Source organism: Nelumbo lutea, chromosome 6 (assembly GCF_056320005.1).
Source record: "Nelumbo lutea isolate HS-2025 chromosome 6, American lotus-T2T, whole genome shotgun sequence".
In the NCBI taxonomy this organism is placed as follows: Eukaryota; Viridiplantae; Streptophyta; class Magnoliopsida; order Proteales; family Nelumbonaceae; genus Nelumbo; species Nelumbo lutea.
The window spans coordinates 6,805,157-6,823,215 of NC_142689.1; the positions used below are offsets into that span (position 1 = coordinate 6,805,157).

An 18,059-nucleotide genomic window follows, 5' to 3' on the forward strand; every position below is an offset into this window, starting at 1 on the left:
TCCAACCGCACGCTAAGGCTCATATTCAACTTGTTTGAGAAAAATTCTTTCAAATGTAATCGCCATTTTAAACTTTTTGGGTGCTTAATATTGGGCATTGCTAGATCAACATTTCATTTATTTTGATACATGATGTTGGTGGTAAATCCACCTTGACTTTGACTCATTGACATACGATGAAAGATATGTAAATTTAGACTTAGCAAAGTATACCAATCATACTATTCACGGGCTTGAAGTGGGTAGGGGTGGATTCGTGCCGAATATTCGGCTATTTGAGTTCGGCTCTCAGAAATAGTGTTAGGCTCGAATTCGATTTGAGCTAGAGACTTCAGCTTGAACTTGGTTCGGTTCAAAAGGTTACAAGTTTGAGTTCAGGTTGTCTCAAGCTCGAATGCAAACCAAGCTTTTTCTAAAAAATAAAAATTATACATATAGAAATATTTTTTATTTTACATATAAAAAAATTAAGAATTATGAAAATTATTTACTATTATACATAAAAAATAAAAATACTATATATAATAAAAATGATTTATTATATATTTATATGTATATGTATGTATATATGATAAAAATTATTTAGTTATTATACTAGGCTTACGAGGCTCACATGCCGAGCTTTACTAGGTTCGAGCTTGGCTCAATTAGCAAACGAGCTTATACATCGGGCTTGAGCTCGACTTAAAGCTTGGTTTAAACTGAGCCGAGCCAAGCTTTTTCATGAGCCAAGTTTAAATAGCTCATGAGAAGTTCGGCTCGGGGCCACCCCTAGAAGGGGGTTCATGTTGATGTACCTTTAGACAAAGTTCAAAGGCATATTGAACCTCAAGCAACTCAGGTGACCAAAAAATGTATTGAGCTTTTGAGATCTTGTCTTTAAAGACAAAAACCATTTGACAAGTGGCTCGGTCTATCGGGCTTTTAAAAATATGTTTAGAGGCTACTTATCACACGAAAAGACCAAAAAGCTTCATTTGAAGCATCCCAAAATTTGACATTCTCGATCTTTTTGGGTATTTCTGCACACACATCTTCTGGTCTTACCAGCCTTTGGTTACCAAATAGAAAAGGATTGACTTTTGGTCTTGCTTGTGGAAGCCTAGAAAAGACTTATATAACACCGCCTAAGGTGGTGCTTAGTAGTGCTGAATTGAATAGTGAACGTTGAAAATTTTGTTTTTTCAACACTTGGTGGTTGTTCGATTGCACTTCCAAATGGAGCCACCAAACGCTGAAAGTGCCTTGATTTTTTTTTAGATTTTGAGTTACCTTTGAGCGTGTTCGGAGGTAGTGCATGAAATTCTAATTCCAATTATGCCCCTTTGAGAAACTAAAAAACCCAAAGCTACCCCCACATCTTAAATCTAGGGGTGTCAACGGTATTCGAAAACCTAATTTTGAATTTGATATTCGACATAATCGAATCGAATTTGGATAATTTGAATATCTAATCACTCGAATTCGGATATCCTATTCTTACCGAATAGTTAATTGGATTCAAATTATGATATGACATGATTCGATCAATTATTTAATTCTTATATATAATATATAAAATATTTTATATATTTATTAATTATCTAAAATAATTAATTAATCGAATTGAATATTCGAATATTTAATCGAATTCAAATTCAAATATTGCCTTATCCAATTCGAATCTGATCCATTTACACCCTACTTAAATCATCCCAAGCCCAAATATTTTAATCACATTAGTAAAAATATTTTAAATATCTATACTTTTCCTTTATTATTATTATTATTATTATTATTATTATTATTATTATTATTATTATTATTATTATTATTATTATTATTATTATTATTGTTATTATCATTATCATTATTATTTATACTTATTTTTTATTATTTTTAATAATATTATATGATGTGTTCCTTATTTTTTAAATTTTTTATCACTACTATTTTATAAATATTTTATTTTTTACATTTTTATTAGATTTATAAGAATTTTTTACTATTTTACATTTTTAAATTATCTTAATATTTATAAATTGCTTTATTATACTTTATATTATTTTTAATAATATTATATAATATGTTTTACATTTTTTAATTTTTATTACCATTTTTCTTTTATATATTTTTATTATGTTTATAACAATTTTTACCAAATTATCTTTTTAAAATTATTTTTACTATTTATTATATTATGATAACTTTTATTATTATATTTATACTTTTTTACTATATCATCATTCTTAACATTATTTTTTAAATTTTATTTATATTATTTATTGATTTGTATCGTATTTTATATTTTTATTATTTTTGTAATATTATCATATTACTTTAATAATTTCCTTTTACTTTTATTTAAAAAATGACTTGAGAGTAAATTTTTAAAGTGCAAACCTTTGAAACATCACAACACCGAACAACACCACTATATTCAGACATATGCAGAAGTTAAAAAACAAAAACAAATTTTGCATTGAATACTTTCAAAGATTTTTTGAATTTTTTTTCTTAATTTTCAAACTTTAAAGTTCACGCAAGTCTATATTTACATATCGATTTGAAAAAATCACATATATATCGGTAATTCAGAAAAATCACATATATTGTATCATATGATATGCACCCATAAGTATGGATACTTTGAACCTTGCTTTCTAGGCTGAATTGAGACAAACCTTATCTAAATTAACCGATAAACATTTCTAGGTCATACTATCGATACCCTTAAATCCGAATGAACATAAAATCAGAAGAGAGAGATAATTGTAATTAAATTGCTTTGGATTAAGTATAAAGACAACTTACCTATACACCCATCTTTTTCTAACTTCTAAATTCTTCTCCTATAGTCCTACGTACTTACCTAACGCGCCACCTTCTAATAAATAATTATTAAGCAAAAGGCCCCATCACCTCAAAGGATTATGCAGAGTGGTGAAGTAAAGGAAGACTGCGTTTATTGTGGGGTTCATGGACAATCATCTCATCAGATGCATATATGGTTACTGATTTGCATGGGTTAAGACTTAAGAAAGAAGGAAGCTTCGCTTCAAATCAAAGAAAATTAATTCATACCTAAGTTTGGAGAAGTTTGACAAGTTGACCCGTGACCAGCTTCCTGCATGTAAACGGTGACACTAAGACCATATAATTCTCAAATGCTAACTACGGATTATTCTCAAGACTTGAATCCTCTATTTACAAGTACAAGCTTTGACCATAAAGTCTTCATCAGCTTCTCAGCGCAACCGGTCAAGTGATGAAATAACAAGGTTAATTTTCACAAAAAAAAAACCCTTAAATTAATCATTTGTGTATGTCCTGTGTTAAATTTTGATCTTGCTCTATGAATCATTCGATCTATGGTCTTCGATTTCTTTGTAAAACATGTCCTTAATTTTACTTTTTTTTTTCTTTCACATGTTCAACCTCACACGGCCGGTCTACATCATCCCTGTAAACAGCCTTGCATATATAAGAATATTTCCAAATCAATAGACAATAATAGCTTACCATAATATTAATTACTTTTTATTATAAAAAAAAAAATTGTCAACAGAAGAAGCGTTGATCACGTGACAGAATACTTTGGACGAAACTACTTTTCATTAATAAAGCAAGCATGGACTCCTTTGACGTCCAAATGAAGTTGCCATTAAAGAACCTGACTGATGGTCCAAAGACCGCAGCCCAGATATCGAACAGGATCAGCAATACATAACGACCTTAATTTATCCATGGAAGAGTTTTCGTCCAAATTAAAACATTGCCATGTTTGGATATAAACTTAAACTCTTTTTTAGGCAAATATGGGAATTGAAGGTACGGTACAAATCGATCGGATCAGGTTCGAATAAAAGCATATTTGAATCCATTTCGATACTATAAACCATAGACCTAATCCAATCCCAAGGTTTGATTAGACCACACAAATATTTGATTCGAATCTGAATCTGTTAAAGGTGTCGGTTGTCCAAATTTGATTTAATTTTTAAAAAATTAATAAATTGTTAAAAAGGAAAAAATATAAAAGGTTATATAAAAAATACAAATATTTTTTTTTATATTAATTACTTAAATTTTAGATGTATTATAGTTAAGATAGAAATTGAAAATTAACAAAAGTAACATTTATGATTAAAAATAAACTTAAATGTTTATAGTAAATAACAATTATTATTATTATTATTATTATTATTATTATTATTATTATTGTTGTTGTTGTTGTTATTATTATTATTATTAAATTTTGTATTGTATTTTTATTATAAATAAAATTAATTTTTATTTTAACAATCATTTTTATTTAATATGATGAATATATAACATTAGAAATGTTCTCAAATGTTTCCAAGAAAATTCTGTACATTTTCACTTTTGGCAATTTATCTTTTTTTTAATATTTATTATTCAATTATGACATCATGGGTTTCTTTGAAAAATTGGATCATTGACCCACCATCTAGATAAGAAAATAGTTTTGCTTTTGGATTAGTTTTAAATTAGGGAAAAATATAGTCGGAGCCGTTTGTACATATAAAATTAGGCTACAAGTTGGTCCATAAACCAACAAAACTTTGACAACCAACTCTACATTTCAAATTATAGAAACCCTTGCCATGTCATCGGAGGCTTTTGTGGTTATTGCCAACATAGGACTCTTAATCCATATTGGACACAACAAAAAACTTATACCAAAATTGCCCTTTAATGTAGGTGTTTGCAAAAATAAAAAAGGTTTTTAGTTTCTCTCTCTCTCTCTCTCAATCTCCCGCACACTCTCTCACTCTAACAATCATCTTTATATACTCAATGACTGTGTGATTTGAAAATAAATAAAAACGGTTTTCGATTTCTGTATTTACATTCTCTATATCAATTTATCTCATTTTCTCTCTCTACCTATTGTTCTCCCTCAATCTCTCTCATTCTCTTTCTCATTTAGTCACTCATTCTTCCTTAATTTCTATCGTTATCCCTCAATTTCTCTCCCATCTTTCTCTAGTTCTTTTTTTTTTCTTACGCACTTAATCATATTGTATAAAAGAACATGAGACCAACTTAGTATATTTCAAAAATCATTACACCAATTTAATAAAAAATCACAAAAAACTCTTAACTATGAAATTTACACCAATTAGAGAATGATAGAGATTGAGGGAGAATGAGATATTGACCGAAATGAAGAGTAAGGGAGAAGAAAATGAGAAATTGAGGGGGAGAGAGAGAGAGAGAGAGAGAGAGAGAGAGAGAGAGAGAGATGTTTTGATTTGGCTACAAACCAAACCCGAAAAGAATGGGAGAGATAGAGGGAGAGGGAGATCAAGAAATGATTGTGAGAGTGAGAGAAGGGAGGGATCAAGAGACAAATGGAATGGGAAAAAAACAAAAAACTTATTTTCGGTATAGACTTTTTGTTGTGTCCAACATGGACTAAGAGTCCCATGTTGGCAACATCCACATAAGCCTTCAATGACATGGCAAGGAATTTTTATAATTTGAAATGTAGAGCCGGTTGTAAGAGTTTTGTTGGTTTCTATACCAACTTGCAACCTAATTTTAAATGTACAACTAATTTTGACTACAATTTTCCATTTAAATCTTATATTTTATTTACATTATATAAAATATATTTTACTTATCGCATTTAATTTTTGTTTGTTTGTGGTATCATTTGACTCAATACACTAACCCACCATCTAAAAAGAAAAATAATTTGATATCTAGGTTGACATTAAATTTTGTATTACATTTACATCATTGATAAAATTATTTCTTATGTATAAAACTTATTTTTGTTCAATATGATGATTGCATAATATTAGAGATGTGCCCAATATTTTATTTTTTATAAATATATAACATTAGATATGTGCCCAAAATTTTCTTTATCTTTTTCTTTTAATTTTTGTGATTCTTTATATTTTCTATTATTAAAAAATTTATTATTTGACTATGACATCATTTCATTCTAGGTAGCTTTTAAATTTAGCATTCCATTTTCATCATTAATAAAAATACTTCTTACATTTCATAGTTATTTATTTTAATTTTTTATTATTTAATTATGACATTATTTAATAATCCATTTGACCCGAAACGGTCGAATTTCTTGCCCACCACCAGGAGGGAAGAAAATGGTTTTGTTTTTAAATTACTTTTCAAAATATTTATTTTTGTACTATTAAAATTAATATTGTGGATTTAATTACAAGAATTTAATGATGAGAAAAATATATCTTAAATATAAGATTTAATGAGTAGATTAGGAAAATATTTTTATTTCTAATTGGTTTTAAATTCTAAATTCCATTTCCATCATTAATAAAAATATTTCATATTTATCATACATATTATTGTTTAATATGTATGTTAAAAATGTTTTCAATTTTATTTTTATTTTTATTTTTTCATTTTATTATTTAATTGTGGCAACATGGATTGACCCATTTGACCCAAAATGATTTAATTTCTTACCATCACCTAGATGAAAACACTATTTTGTTAGGTAGACTTTAAAAGTGTAAGCTTTTATGTTATTGGGATTATTAATTTATTAAGTATGGATTTAATTAATAAAATTAATGATGAGAAGAAAAAAATGACGTAAATATACGATTAATGAACATGAATGCAAGTTAATAACTTAAATTTTGGATTTAATGAGAGAGAATTGAATGCATTGAATATCTTAAACTCATTTAATATCAAGAACCGATTACCCTATTTGCCCTAATTTTTTATCAATAAATTTAAATATAGAGGGATAAATTCTGTGCTTAGAAAATTTCAGAAATATTCTTGAGGCCATTGGTGTTTTTTAAATATATATAAAACTCAAAAAAAGGTTGTTTACTATCAAGGCGTCTTTCAATTGGAGTACACGTGGGCTGGAGTTCCCTGCAAGTTGCAACTTTCAGCCCAGCCTATTTTTGAGGCCTTTTTGTTAAATGGGCCGACCTTTTTTTGAGCATTAAACAGGGCAGATTGAGCATAGATTGAAAGGCCCAACAGATCATGGTAATTTGGCAAGTCAGCAGTCAGCACTATGTATTTACAATTCTTACACTTCTAATTATGTAATGGATTGGTCCCAGCCCAGCTCATCTCTTTTTGTTTTTCACCAGCCTGGCTCAGGTCATTAGATTAGAACCTCTAAAAGACACATATATAGTTCCCATTCACCAGGTCCAGGAGAAACAAAAAGAATACAAAAGGAGAGCTCCTTCATGGAAGGAAGCAGGAGTCTTAAAAAAGAACCCCTTATTAACTGTCTTTAAACGATTGAATGATCTGAAGTAGGATCCTTTTGCATGCATGTGCCAAGGATGTTCTGATGACGAAATGTTTTAGATACATTCAATTGTCCCCGTTCAAGTTTCAACCACTTGATTCATTCTTTTACTCTTCTTGTAATGGGAAATTTTCCTTGCTTGGTTTACTTGATTTGAAGTGGTTTATTGAGTTTATTATGTTATTGAGTTCAGGGGATGGGAGAATTTGTGGGGGAACATTTCTGATTTCACGGTTTTAGCGTGGGTTCGTGGCGTTGCCTGTATACTTACTGTGATCCTGTGTAGCATTTATCTAAGGGTGCAATTTGGGCGAGACAAACCTGATTCCAAGATTAATCCACCCCACAAACAATTGTTCATGGGCTGGACTTGGATTTTAGGACTTTGGGCTAGGCTTGAACTTAAAAGTTTTAGTTTTTTTTTTTTTTTTTTTTTTTTTTTTCTTTAATTTTTGGGCTGGGTCCAGTCTAGTCTAGTATTTAGATAATCTGAACCCGGCTCAAGCTTGACTTTGCCTTATCCTAACCCAAGCCTGATTCAACCCAAATGCATCGAATTTTAATTCAGACAAAGTTTGGGTTGAACGTTTGGGCTTAACCTCAAGTTCAAATAGGATTTAGGCCTTATGCCCAATTCTTAGGATTGGATCTGGATTTACTTTAAACCCAGCCCAACCCATACGACTTGCACCCTACCTTTATCCAATAACTTATCTATACAAGGTTTGAAGGAAAAAGGTAGGAAAAATAAGGAAAATTTAGAGAAACCTATATAAGGTTTGTTAAGGTTTTCTTACATTTCCCTTCTTTTTCCTATTTTTTCCTTCAAACCAAACACAGCCTTTGGATTCTGAAGATTGAAATATTAGGTCTCCCACTGTATAACCACAAGGAATCCATATCCAACGGTTTTGGTTTCAGGAGAACAAATAAGGGAAAATTCCACTTTAGTACCTTAAACTTTGGGGGTAGTGTCAAGTTAGTACCTGAACTTTCAAATGTGTCACTGCACTATCTAAACTTTCAAAAAGTATCAAGTTGGTCCCTGCCATTAACTGACCATTAGTTACATGTTAAAAATGTCAAAACTACCCTTGAAAAGAAGACATTATTCATTGTCTTCTACCTTTAGATTTGAAACACATTCTTGTCTAGTTATTTCTTTGCTTCCGATTATTGTTTGCCTCTATCACATTTCATGTTTTTTTCTCTTTTTCTTTTAAGATATCCAGTTCAGTCTCAAGGTAGAAGTCTAGAAGACAATGAATTGAACAATGTCTTCTTTTGAATGATAGTTTAGACATTTTCAATAGATAACCTATGATCGATTAACGACAGGGTCCAACTTAACACTTTTTGAAGGTTTAATACTAAAGTGATACCTTTGAAAACTTGACACTACCCCAGAGTTTTGGGCAAGGTTTAAAATTTTGATACAATAACCTGATACGGGACGTATTGTATCATATCTTTAAAATCAAATACAGGATATGCATGGAAATCATATATCTCATCTTTTTTTTTTCATGCATATTGAACCCGTATCGGGGGTTGTATTGGGGGTGTATTGGCAGCGTATCAACAAAAAATTGAAAAAAAAGGGGGAAAGCAAGTTTATTTTCCCTAAAATAAGCCTTATTTCACCCCCAAACGACTCTAAAACTCTAAACCTCATTCCTAGAGTGCTAAATTTGCAAAAATTTGCAAGAAACAAGTGTGAATTATTAATTTTTTTTAATTTTGAAAAAATATGGCAAAAATAGGTAAGTTTTTTCAATATTTTTTTATAATATCTTGTGATTTCTTTTTTCTTTAATGTTTAAATTTATGTTGATAGACATTTCTTACATTCAAAATCACATTTTTTTGTGTTATTAATAAATTTGTGGAAATTTCGTCAAGATATTTACGGAAAATATAAATTAATAAAAAATTTGAAAATGTAATTTTTCTTTGTCTATAAAGACTAAATATGTTTTAGATCTATGAATTTATCTATCATATCCATGGAGCAATTGAAATTTATTCTTTAGTATTTTTTTATATTTTTAGAATTAAAAAATAAATAATAATTAATTATATTTTTATCATTTGATCACAACAATTGAATATATTATAATTATATAGATGATCTATTATATCCATAGACCAATTGAAATATCTTATTTATTTTTTTTTGTATTTTTAGAATTAAAAGTTAAATAATTAATTAATTCTTTTTTATCATTTGATCACAATGATTGAATATATTATAATTCTATGAACGATCTATCATATCCACAAAGCAGTTGAAATTTCTTCTTTAATAACTATTTTTTGAATATATTATATAATGTTTATTTATTTTTATAATTTTTGAAAATAAATAATAAATAATTATTGATTATATTTTGAATTAGAAGTTGTGCCAATGCATGTTTTATGGTTGGATAGGAGAGTTGGGTTTTTCCCATCCCATAAAACATTATAATTTAAGAATTATAATTTATGAATTATAGTTAAGCATAAGATTTTTAATAAAATTATAATTAACTATAATATATTTCTTCATAAAACCATTAAAATATAATAATTTATTGTATATACATCTTATTGAAGTCTTATATTTAATATTATTGATATCTTTTTGTGATTTATTAAAATATTTATACTATTTTCAAACGTATTTGTGTGTATCTTAATTTTACTTCCATACACATAGTTATCCAAAATGTATCCAAATCTTAAAATTACCTTTGTGGAATTTTTTCAACAAATAAATCTTCAATCTTCGTGGGAAGAGAACGTTTACTCTGATCCCCGTATCTGATTTAGTACGTTTCACTATTCACATCTTGCCAGGTGCCGTGATGCTGTCCCCCTTTGCGGAACCGGAATGGTAGCAGCAGCACCAATGACAACCCGCTACCGGAACCGGAGGCAGGCTAGAAAATACGAACCGTCGATAGACTCCATCTCTCGACACTTCCAGTTCCAGAGGCCGTACCTTCTTTAATATTTCTTTTTTTTTTTTTTGTTTTTTTCGCAAAATTGAAGGCCTTCCCGTGGGCGGATTTCTTTCAGCAGATCCTAAACGCTAGAAGTATAACCCTTCCCCCCCTCCCACCTCGATCATTAAACCATACAAGCATTCATTCTTTCTTCGGTTTTAATAGCGGGAGTTTCTTTCCTAGTCAGTTTTCTGCTAAGAAACTTCGAATCTTTCACGTTTTCTCTCAACCGATCAATCAGTGACTCGACCGATCACACACGTAGTATACGAGGAAGAAAATGGACGAACGAATCTTAGAAAACGAGAGGCTTCAAATGGAGCAGATAAGGGAACTTGACTTGGAGGAACTACAGGTCGAGGAAGTCGATGACACTCATAACTCATCCGACGACGATTCCGAGTAAGCTCTTTCTTCTTCGATTTCTCCTTTTCTAAAAGAAAATCGTTCTTTTTTTGTTATCGTAATAACAACATATATCTTCTAATTTCTCTGTTGAGCGAGTCGTTGTTGCATGCGTTTTTCATCTACTATTTGTGAATGTCGTAAATTGTTCCAGTATTGTCCTGAATCAGAAGCCCTAACTTTAGAATATTAACGATTATTATGATGGAAATTTGACGACACCATCGCACCGGTTATTTTGTTAATGAACTTCAGTGTCAGCTATCTATCAATTCTCACCATTTGATCATATTGGTTTCATGCCAGATGCCACCAGTCATTTCAGACTAAAATTCCGATTTTACGCTTTTTGCTACTTGATAATTTTCAGAGCCATCTCAACTTTAGGGTCTGCTATCTATCGATTCTTATCATTTGATCATATAGGTTTCATTTCCACCAGTCATTTCAAACTCAATTTCCGATTTTAGGCTTTCTGTTACTTGATAATTTTTCACAGCCAACTGAATTTAGCTGTTGTCAACATTTCGTTATTTTGTTAGTCCTTTTTTCTTCCAAAACCATTGTGTGTTGTTGAATTTTGTTCTGAGAATTCATCACATTCTTGTGTAAAACCTAAAACAGAACTTGCCCTGCATGGATCTGCAAAACCCCAAATGTTTCTTGTCTTTTTATTTTTTTGTCTTTGTATTTTCTTTTTCCTTCCTGTCCAAACCTATTACTATACTCCATGTATAATTTGTGACAAATGTCATTCCTATTTCTGTACTTTATTGTAACCCGTATAGCTACTATTCTTTAGCAGTGTTATAATATGTTTTTTATACGCCTGATAATTCTATAATTTTTACTGCTTACCCTACTCAAGTCCAAGTCGCCATGGAGACGGAGGGATAGGTTCACATGGTGGATTGACATTTGACGCATGCTTGGCTTCCTTGCATACATATCTTGGAGGTAGGAACGTGACACCTGGTGGTGCTTGTTTCCATGTTTTTGCAACTTTTAGTCATTAGAAACTTTATGATCCCACTTGTGTGTCACAGAGGTTGAAGATACTCATCGTAGATTAGCTTTCCTGGATGGTGGTGCCATATTGAACCTTCCAATGTTTTACCTCGAAGGTAATTTCTGCTTATGCAATTTTTGTATTTATTAGCTATAAAATTTGCCAGTAAAGATTTCAATTTTGATGTTCTTAATGTGTACTAATGAGGAGCTTGGTGCCTGATTTAGATAAATATCTTACTTTGAATGTCAACAAGTAAGAACTAAGTTTTGCTTCTTGTTACTGAAATATAGTGTATCAGAATTTATTTCGAAATTTTTAGGGGATAAGTAAAAGAACAATTCCGTACTATGCTAGCTTAAAAACTTCTATTTCTTGAACTGAAATGATGGTTTCCTGTTTGATTTTTGTCAGGAGCTGTTCTGTTTCCAGAGGCCACCCTTCCATTAAGAGTCATCCAACCTAGATTTATAGCTGCTGTGGAAAGAGCATTAAATCAAGCTGATGCTCCTTACACTATAGGTGTGGTATGTGAACTCCTATTTATTGGCTTCTCACCTGCTGTGTATAATATCTCAATTTTCTCTCTAACCGTTCACTTACTATTAGAACATTATTTATACATTTGATTCAGGTTCGTGTTCATAGGGGTCCTGATGATCAAAGGTTACACTTTGCAACCATTGGGACAACTGCAGAGGTATTAGTTCTGATGTTTTTATTATATTTTTCTTTTCTTTGACAAGAAAAATATCTTGTACATGTTTCTACCATTCTACTCCCAAAGCATGATTCTGAATCTTCTTTACATAACGCATGGATGCTTATTTCATCAGATAACTAACATAGGGATGTTTCTCTCTGATAGTCTATAATTTTAAGTGCAAAGGCTTTTAGTTAACACTGAAGTTTGTCTTATTTGACTAGATCTGTTGAATTACCTAATTCCTAATAATAGTACTTGTCCAAGCATATTTAGTATTGAATTCTCATAACTTAGAAAAAAATGCTTTATTGGAGAATATTTCACATCTTGAATCTAGTCAATTCTTGTGTATGTAAAACTGAACTAAACCATAGTTGATGAGGTTCATGAAAGATCTTGGACGAACATCCTTATAGAAGTAGGTTTGGAGTTATTGTGTCATATGTTTTTTAACCAAGTGGAGTTCTGTTACATATTTTTAGTTTAAAATTTATAGGAAGTTTGTGTTATTTTGGTTTTTAGGTTTGGAGAACTAGGGACAGGCCAAAAAGGACATAGGTTAAAGTAGTGAGAAATGATTTAAGGGCCTAAAGTTTAACAGGACAGGATGATGGAAGAGGATTTGTGTAGCTGATTCCATATGGTCAGGAGAAGGCTTAGATAATGATGATGAGACCCTGCTCTTGTTTTTTCAAGACTGATTGCCTTATCAATTTGTTAAAGTGTGTAAAGTTGGTCTATTATAGATGGTCCACTCTCATCCTTTCTTGTAGAAAGCAGTGAACTTCTTAATATTTTTTTATTTATTATTAAAAAATACTCCATATTTTGAAGTGACGGGTTGGTTAGTCCTAAGTCCTACTGCTGCCAATTTCCAATCACTAAATTTTATATTATCTGAAGAAGCATATTTAACTTTCTAAATGCATTATTCCAGATTAGGCAATACAGAAGGTTGGAGGATGGTTCATTGAATGTAGTTACCCGTGGCCAACAGCGATTTTATTTGCAGCGCCGTTGGATAGATGTTGAAGGAGCAGTAAGAACTTTGAATTTGTTGATGTGAATAACATATTCTATACCTTTTCCTAAACTCAGATTGATGGTCGAACTAATTCATGTATCTCCTCCATGTTTGTCAGCTATGTGCAGAGGTCCAGATCATCCAGGAAGATTTGCCTTTGAGGACACCAAGGAATGCATTTGGAGAACTGGCATCTGTAAGTAACTTGTGGAGCTGTAGCCTCTCATGTTCACGTAATTCTCGTGCAAAGTGGCATAAATCTCAGTGTGAGGAGAATGACTCTGAGTCCATGTCTGAGACAAGTTTCGAGAGTGATCTATCACCAACAGAGATGAGAATGCACAAATCTGCCATTGATTCCACTAATTCGTTTGATAGGATTGATGAAATGATGAGTAGTGATGATGAAGGATTTGAACTTGGGTCTGGCAGCCAGTTGGGAAGATATCATTCTAATGAATTCAGAGGGTCATCACAACATTGTATTATTGACAGGGGGAGTGAAAGTGAAGACACTAGTCCAGGTATTGGTAATCAGTTCACTCCAGGAAAAATATCACACCGATCATGCAAAGGTGAAAGATGGAAAAAGAAAGGTTTACTTTCTGACTCAAATTGGGCATATAGAGTTCCAAAGTCATATTGGCCTAATTGGGTTTACCAGATGTATGATTCCTATTATCTTGCTCGAAGGGCAGCAGGTAATGTGACTGGCAATTTCTCTTCATTGACAAATGAAATATTTTTTTCTTAGGCTCCAATTTGTTTCAACGCACAAATGAGGGATTTTTTTTTTTGATAAATAACATAGATTTTATTAATGAAACAAGCAAGTACAAAGGAGGGAAAATTTTTCACTATGAAACATTTCAGTTATATTAGCATTGCTAATATGGTAAAAACTTTGTTTTCCCTTTTATTCAAAATAAAGACCATTCTAATGTTTTTCAAGCATGCAATAAGTTTCTTGCTATTTTACAAAAACACTCTCGTTTTCAATATATTGCTGTCAGATGGGGTTCATATTTACATGCCAAAAACATATGAGAACTTCTATTCAGCTAAATCTTGAGTTATCTAGACATTAATAAGGTATTTTGTGCTTTATGGACCCCATACTTTCTGCTTAATGGGTTAAATGCCAAAAACATATGAGAACTTCTATTCAGCTAAATCTTGAGTTATCTAGACATTAATAAGGTATTTTGTGCGTTATGGACCCCATACTTTCTGCTTAATGAGTTAAATGCATCAGTTTTGTTTTTTGTTTTTTTTTTCCTTTTTTTTCCTTTTTTTTTCATTCTTTCATGTGTTTTAAGTGCTTAAGCTTTAGTTATTTATTTATTTTTTGTCATGCACCAAACTACTATTTTCTCTGTGTTCCAGCTTAACATGTTAAATGTAGCATCTAAACATGCAAAGAAATTATTAGCAAAAAATTATCTGTGGTTTCTGAGCATGCACTTCTTGAACCAAATTTATTGGATTTCTTAGCCGTTAGGGTTTGTTGAGGTCACTGTCTTTAATCTCATATTGCTGTTCTGGAGACCAGTACACATCCTTTTGGCTAGTTATTTGGGTTTATGGATATGGAATATATACTCAAGTACCTATGGCCAAGACGAGATGATTAACTGAATGGATGAGTTTTTCTTAACAACATATTTTTTTTGATAATTATCATTGGAATTACTAAAATTGCATTTGTAGTTTTATTAATACATGGGAACATTATGAGACTGTGGGAGTTATAACAAAGAAGTATATCAGGGACCTGCCTTCTAACAGATGACCGCTGACTCCCCCTCCATAATGGGGTTCTTTGTAGGGAGCAAAACAAACTTCTTATCATTGTTCACAGTGTTGACATACTTGATGCTCACTTTTCAAGTATAGAGTGTCTTGTGTCAGTGTTAAATGTTACTTTATTCAAAAAACAGACATTGTGAATGGATATTAACCATTGGAGATTGATTTTATCCATAATTCCCTATATTTACTGTATTGGTGTCCTAAAAAACTGATACATATTGATATTCTGAACCATGGTTCTAATGAGGCATTCAATTTGAGAGTCTTTCTCATTGAATTCTGAAAACCTTTCCTGATGCTTGTATACTGAGGATAATCCTTTTCTTATGTTATTTTCTTGGATGCAAGTAACTATTAAGTACTAACACATCCTTTATTGCAAAACTAACAACCTTGCTTCACTGGATGTAGCATTTTCTAGAATTATTAGGAATTTTTTACATTAACATTTTCCCTTCATATCTTGAATGTTTTTCCTTCTGGACCAAATATTTCTCAATGATTTTCATGATTCCAATTCAACATCCTGCAGATATGTGGAGGCAGATAATAGGGGTTCCAAGCATGGATGATCTTGTAAAGAAGCCTGATCTTTTGTCATTTTTTATTGCTAGTAAAATTCCCATTTCAGATTCTACAAGGCAAGAACTGCTAGAGATTCATGGGATTTCTTATAGATTACGTCGTGAAATTGAGTTACTGGAATGCTTTGATCGTGTTCGCTGTAAAAACTGTCAGGTTGCATATGTCTTCATTTTTATTCTTTTTTTTGGTATTGTTGTGTAGCCTAACAACCATTACTACCTGAATTTATGGAACTTATAACATAAAAAGAACCAGGGAGAGTATGTCAGTATTTGCAATGCATAGATAAGAAAGCTAATGGTCACCCCCAGAAAAAGAACAAGAAATGAAAGCTTTAGTTGCTATTTTCCTTTGCCCTATCAAGATGCACTTAATGCAAGAAAATGTTAAACAGCTCGGATGTCTTCTGTTGTGCTAGCTATGCTTTTCATTTCTGTAAATGATCACAACCACCAAAAGCGTACTGTAGATTTCTGTGAATCAAATACATTGTTAGGGGCATTTGATTTAAACTGTTGCTCTTTTTCTGAGGGTGTCAACAGTTGGTAATAACATAAACCTGGACATGCTTACAAAAAATAAGGAAAGAAAGAAAGAAACCTGAACATGTTCATACTAAATGTTTAGTAGTTTATGTATTTGTTATAGAAACAAAACAGACTAATAGAACCAAAAACCTAAGCTTGATTGATTCTAGCTGGTCTTTGACAAGATAGAATTGTGTGGAAAAAAGAGAAGAAGGTAAAAGTGAAGGGGGATTTTGGAAGAGTTTCCTCTATAGTTTATATTTGGTAAGGATTTGTTTGCTCTTGCTTGAATTTGAGAATCAAAGTGATTTTAGCTTATTTATTCTGTTCACATGTCCTGTTTACGGACCTAACCATTGTTCCCATTCTTGTAGACTGTAATTGCAAAACGAAGCGATATGCTGGTGATGTCCAGCGATGGGCCTCTTGGTGCTTATGTGAACCCATATGGTTTTGTGCATGAGATCATGACACTCCAAAAGGCAAATGGCTTAGCACTTATGGGGCGTCCACATACAGAATATAGCTGGTTTCCTGGGTATGATATTAACTCCCTCTGATCAGAATGGTTACTCTTAGCTTCTCCATTGTACTTTGACAAATAGTGCATCCCAGGGAAGGACTTCAGGCTTCTTAGGGTGGTAAAGAATACTTTTCATGTTCGGTGAAATAATTTCCAGTATCTTTAAATACCAAACATTTGATTAAATAGGTTGAAAATGTGGATTAGATAGCTTGTTCCTTCTATTATCCTGGATATCAAATTGGAGGTCATGGGTTTCAGTGATTTCTTATAGTTCTTTTATTCTCTTTATTGGTGAGCTGACTGTAGCATTTATATCACTGATGGCTCTGCATCGTGAGTCATCATTGTTGCAGTTATTATTATTTATTCCTACCAACGTAGTGTTCTATAATCGTTGATTTTCTTGGTAAGGTTCTAACCAACCATGGTTTATAGGTATGCATGGACAATTGCCACCTGTGCAACTTGTGAATCACAAATGGGTTGGCTTTTTACTGCCACCAACAAGAAGTTGAAACCAAGATCCTTTTGGGGGATTCGGAGCTCACAAGTTGCGGATGACATGCGCAGTTCCCAAGTTGCTGATGATAGGCGCTGAAACTTGAAAGGATTCTAAGTTTTCTACTAGCAGTCTAGGAGATGACATGCACAACTCCCAAGTCGCCAACTGCAGGTTCTGAAATGCGGAAACGTTGAAGTTGCCTCAGATGATCCCTAACAAAAGAATACTATAATTCATGACTTACGAAAATGGGGTAACACCTGCTACAATTGATAAGTTGTATCCCAGAAGCCTTGATTAGTTTGAATGCAACGACATATATAAGTCTGTGTTATCGGTAGTTCCTATGCCTTGTACTGATCTAGATCACAGTATCAATATATGTAATCAACGGCACATATACTTCTAAGAATTTGAGCTAGGTATACAATACAAGCTCGTGTCCCCAGGGGATGGTATACATAAAGATGCTACAGTTCTTGGGTGCAGAATTGTCATACAATCCATCCAGAATCCGTCTCAATATCGTTGGATCCTGTTGAGAGCATCATTTTTGGTTAGAAGGTTAGAGCACCTTGATACCTTATGGTTTGTCCTGTGGGATTTGGAGCTCGTTACTCCGGGAATGTATAGGAAATTAATAGATTGTTCATCACAACTCAAATCGCAAAATTAATTTGAACAAAGAGCA

At 31.9% G+C, this 18,059-nt stretch overlaps 1 protein-coding gene across 4 annotated transcripts; it reads left to right on the top strand.

Annotated features, from left to right (window-relative positions):
• The first annotated feature begins 10,065 nt into the window (after positions 1 to 10,065).
• Positions 10,066 to 17,834, top strand: LOC148847083 (ATP-dependent protease La (LON) domain protein). 4 transcript variants are annotated; one of them, XR_016100866.1, is made up of 10 exons: positions 10,066 to 10,674; positions 11,546 to 11,634; positions 11,724 to 11,801; positions 12,101 to 12,213; positions 12,321 to 12,386; positions 13,330 to 13,431; positions 13,535 to 14,117; positions 15,761 to 15,869; positions 16,715 to 16,878; positions 17,302 to 17,834. XR_016100866.1 is itself a non-coding variant. In XM_088950224.1 (10 exons), the coding sequence occupies exons 1-10, from the start codon at positions 10,553 to 10,555 to the stop codon at positions 17,462 to 17,464; spliced, it is 1,686 nt and encodes a 561-aa protein (XP_088806350.1). In that variant the 5' UTR covers positions 10,072 to 10,552; the 3' UTR covers positions 17,465 to 17,834. The 4 variants fall into 4 exon arrangements, 2 of the variants coding, with proteins under 2 accessions (XP_088806350.1, XP_088806351.1); XM_088950224.1 differs by having other exon boundaries at positions 10,072 to 10,674; positions 15,761 to 15,966; XR_016100865.1 differs by having other exon boundaries at positions 10,087 to 10,674; positions 15,761 to 16,604; positions 17,302 to 17,777.
• The last annotated feature ends 225 nt before the right edge of the window (positions 17,835 to 18,059 follow it).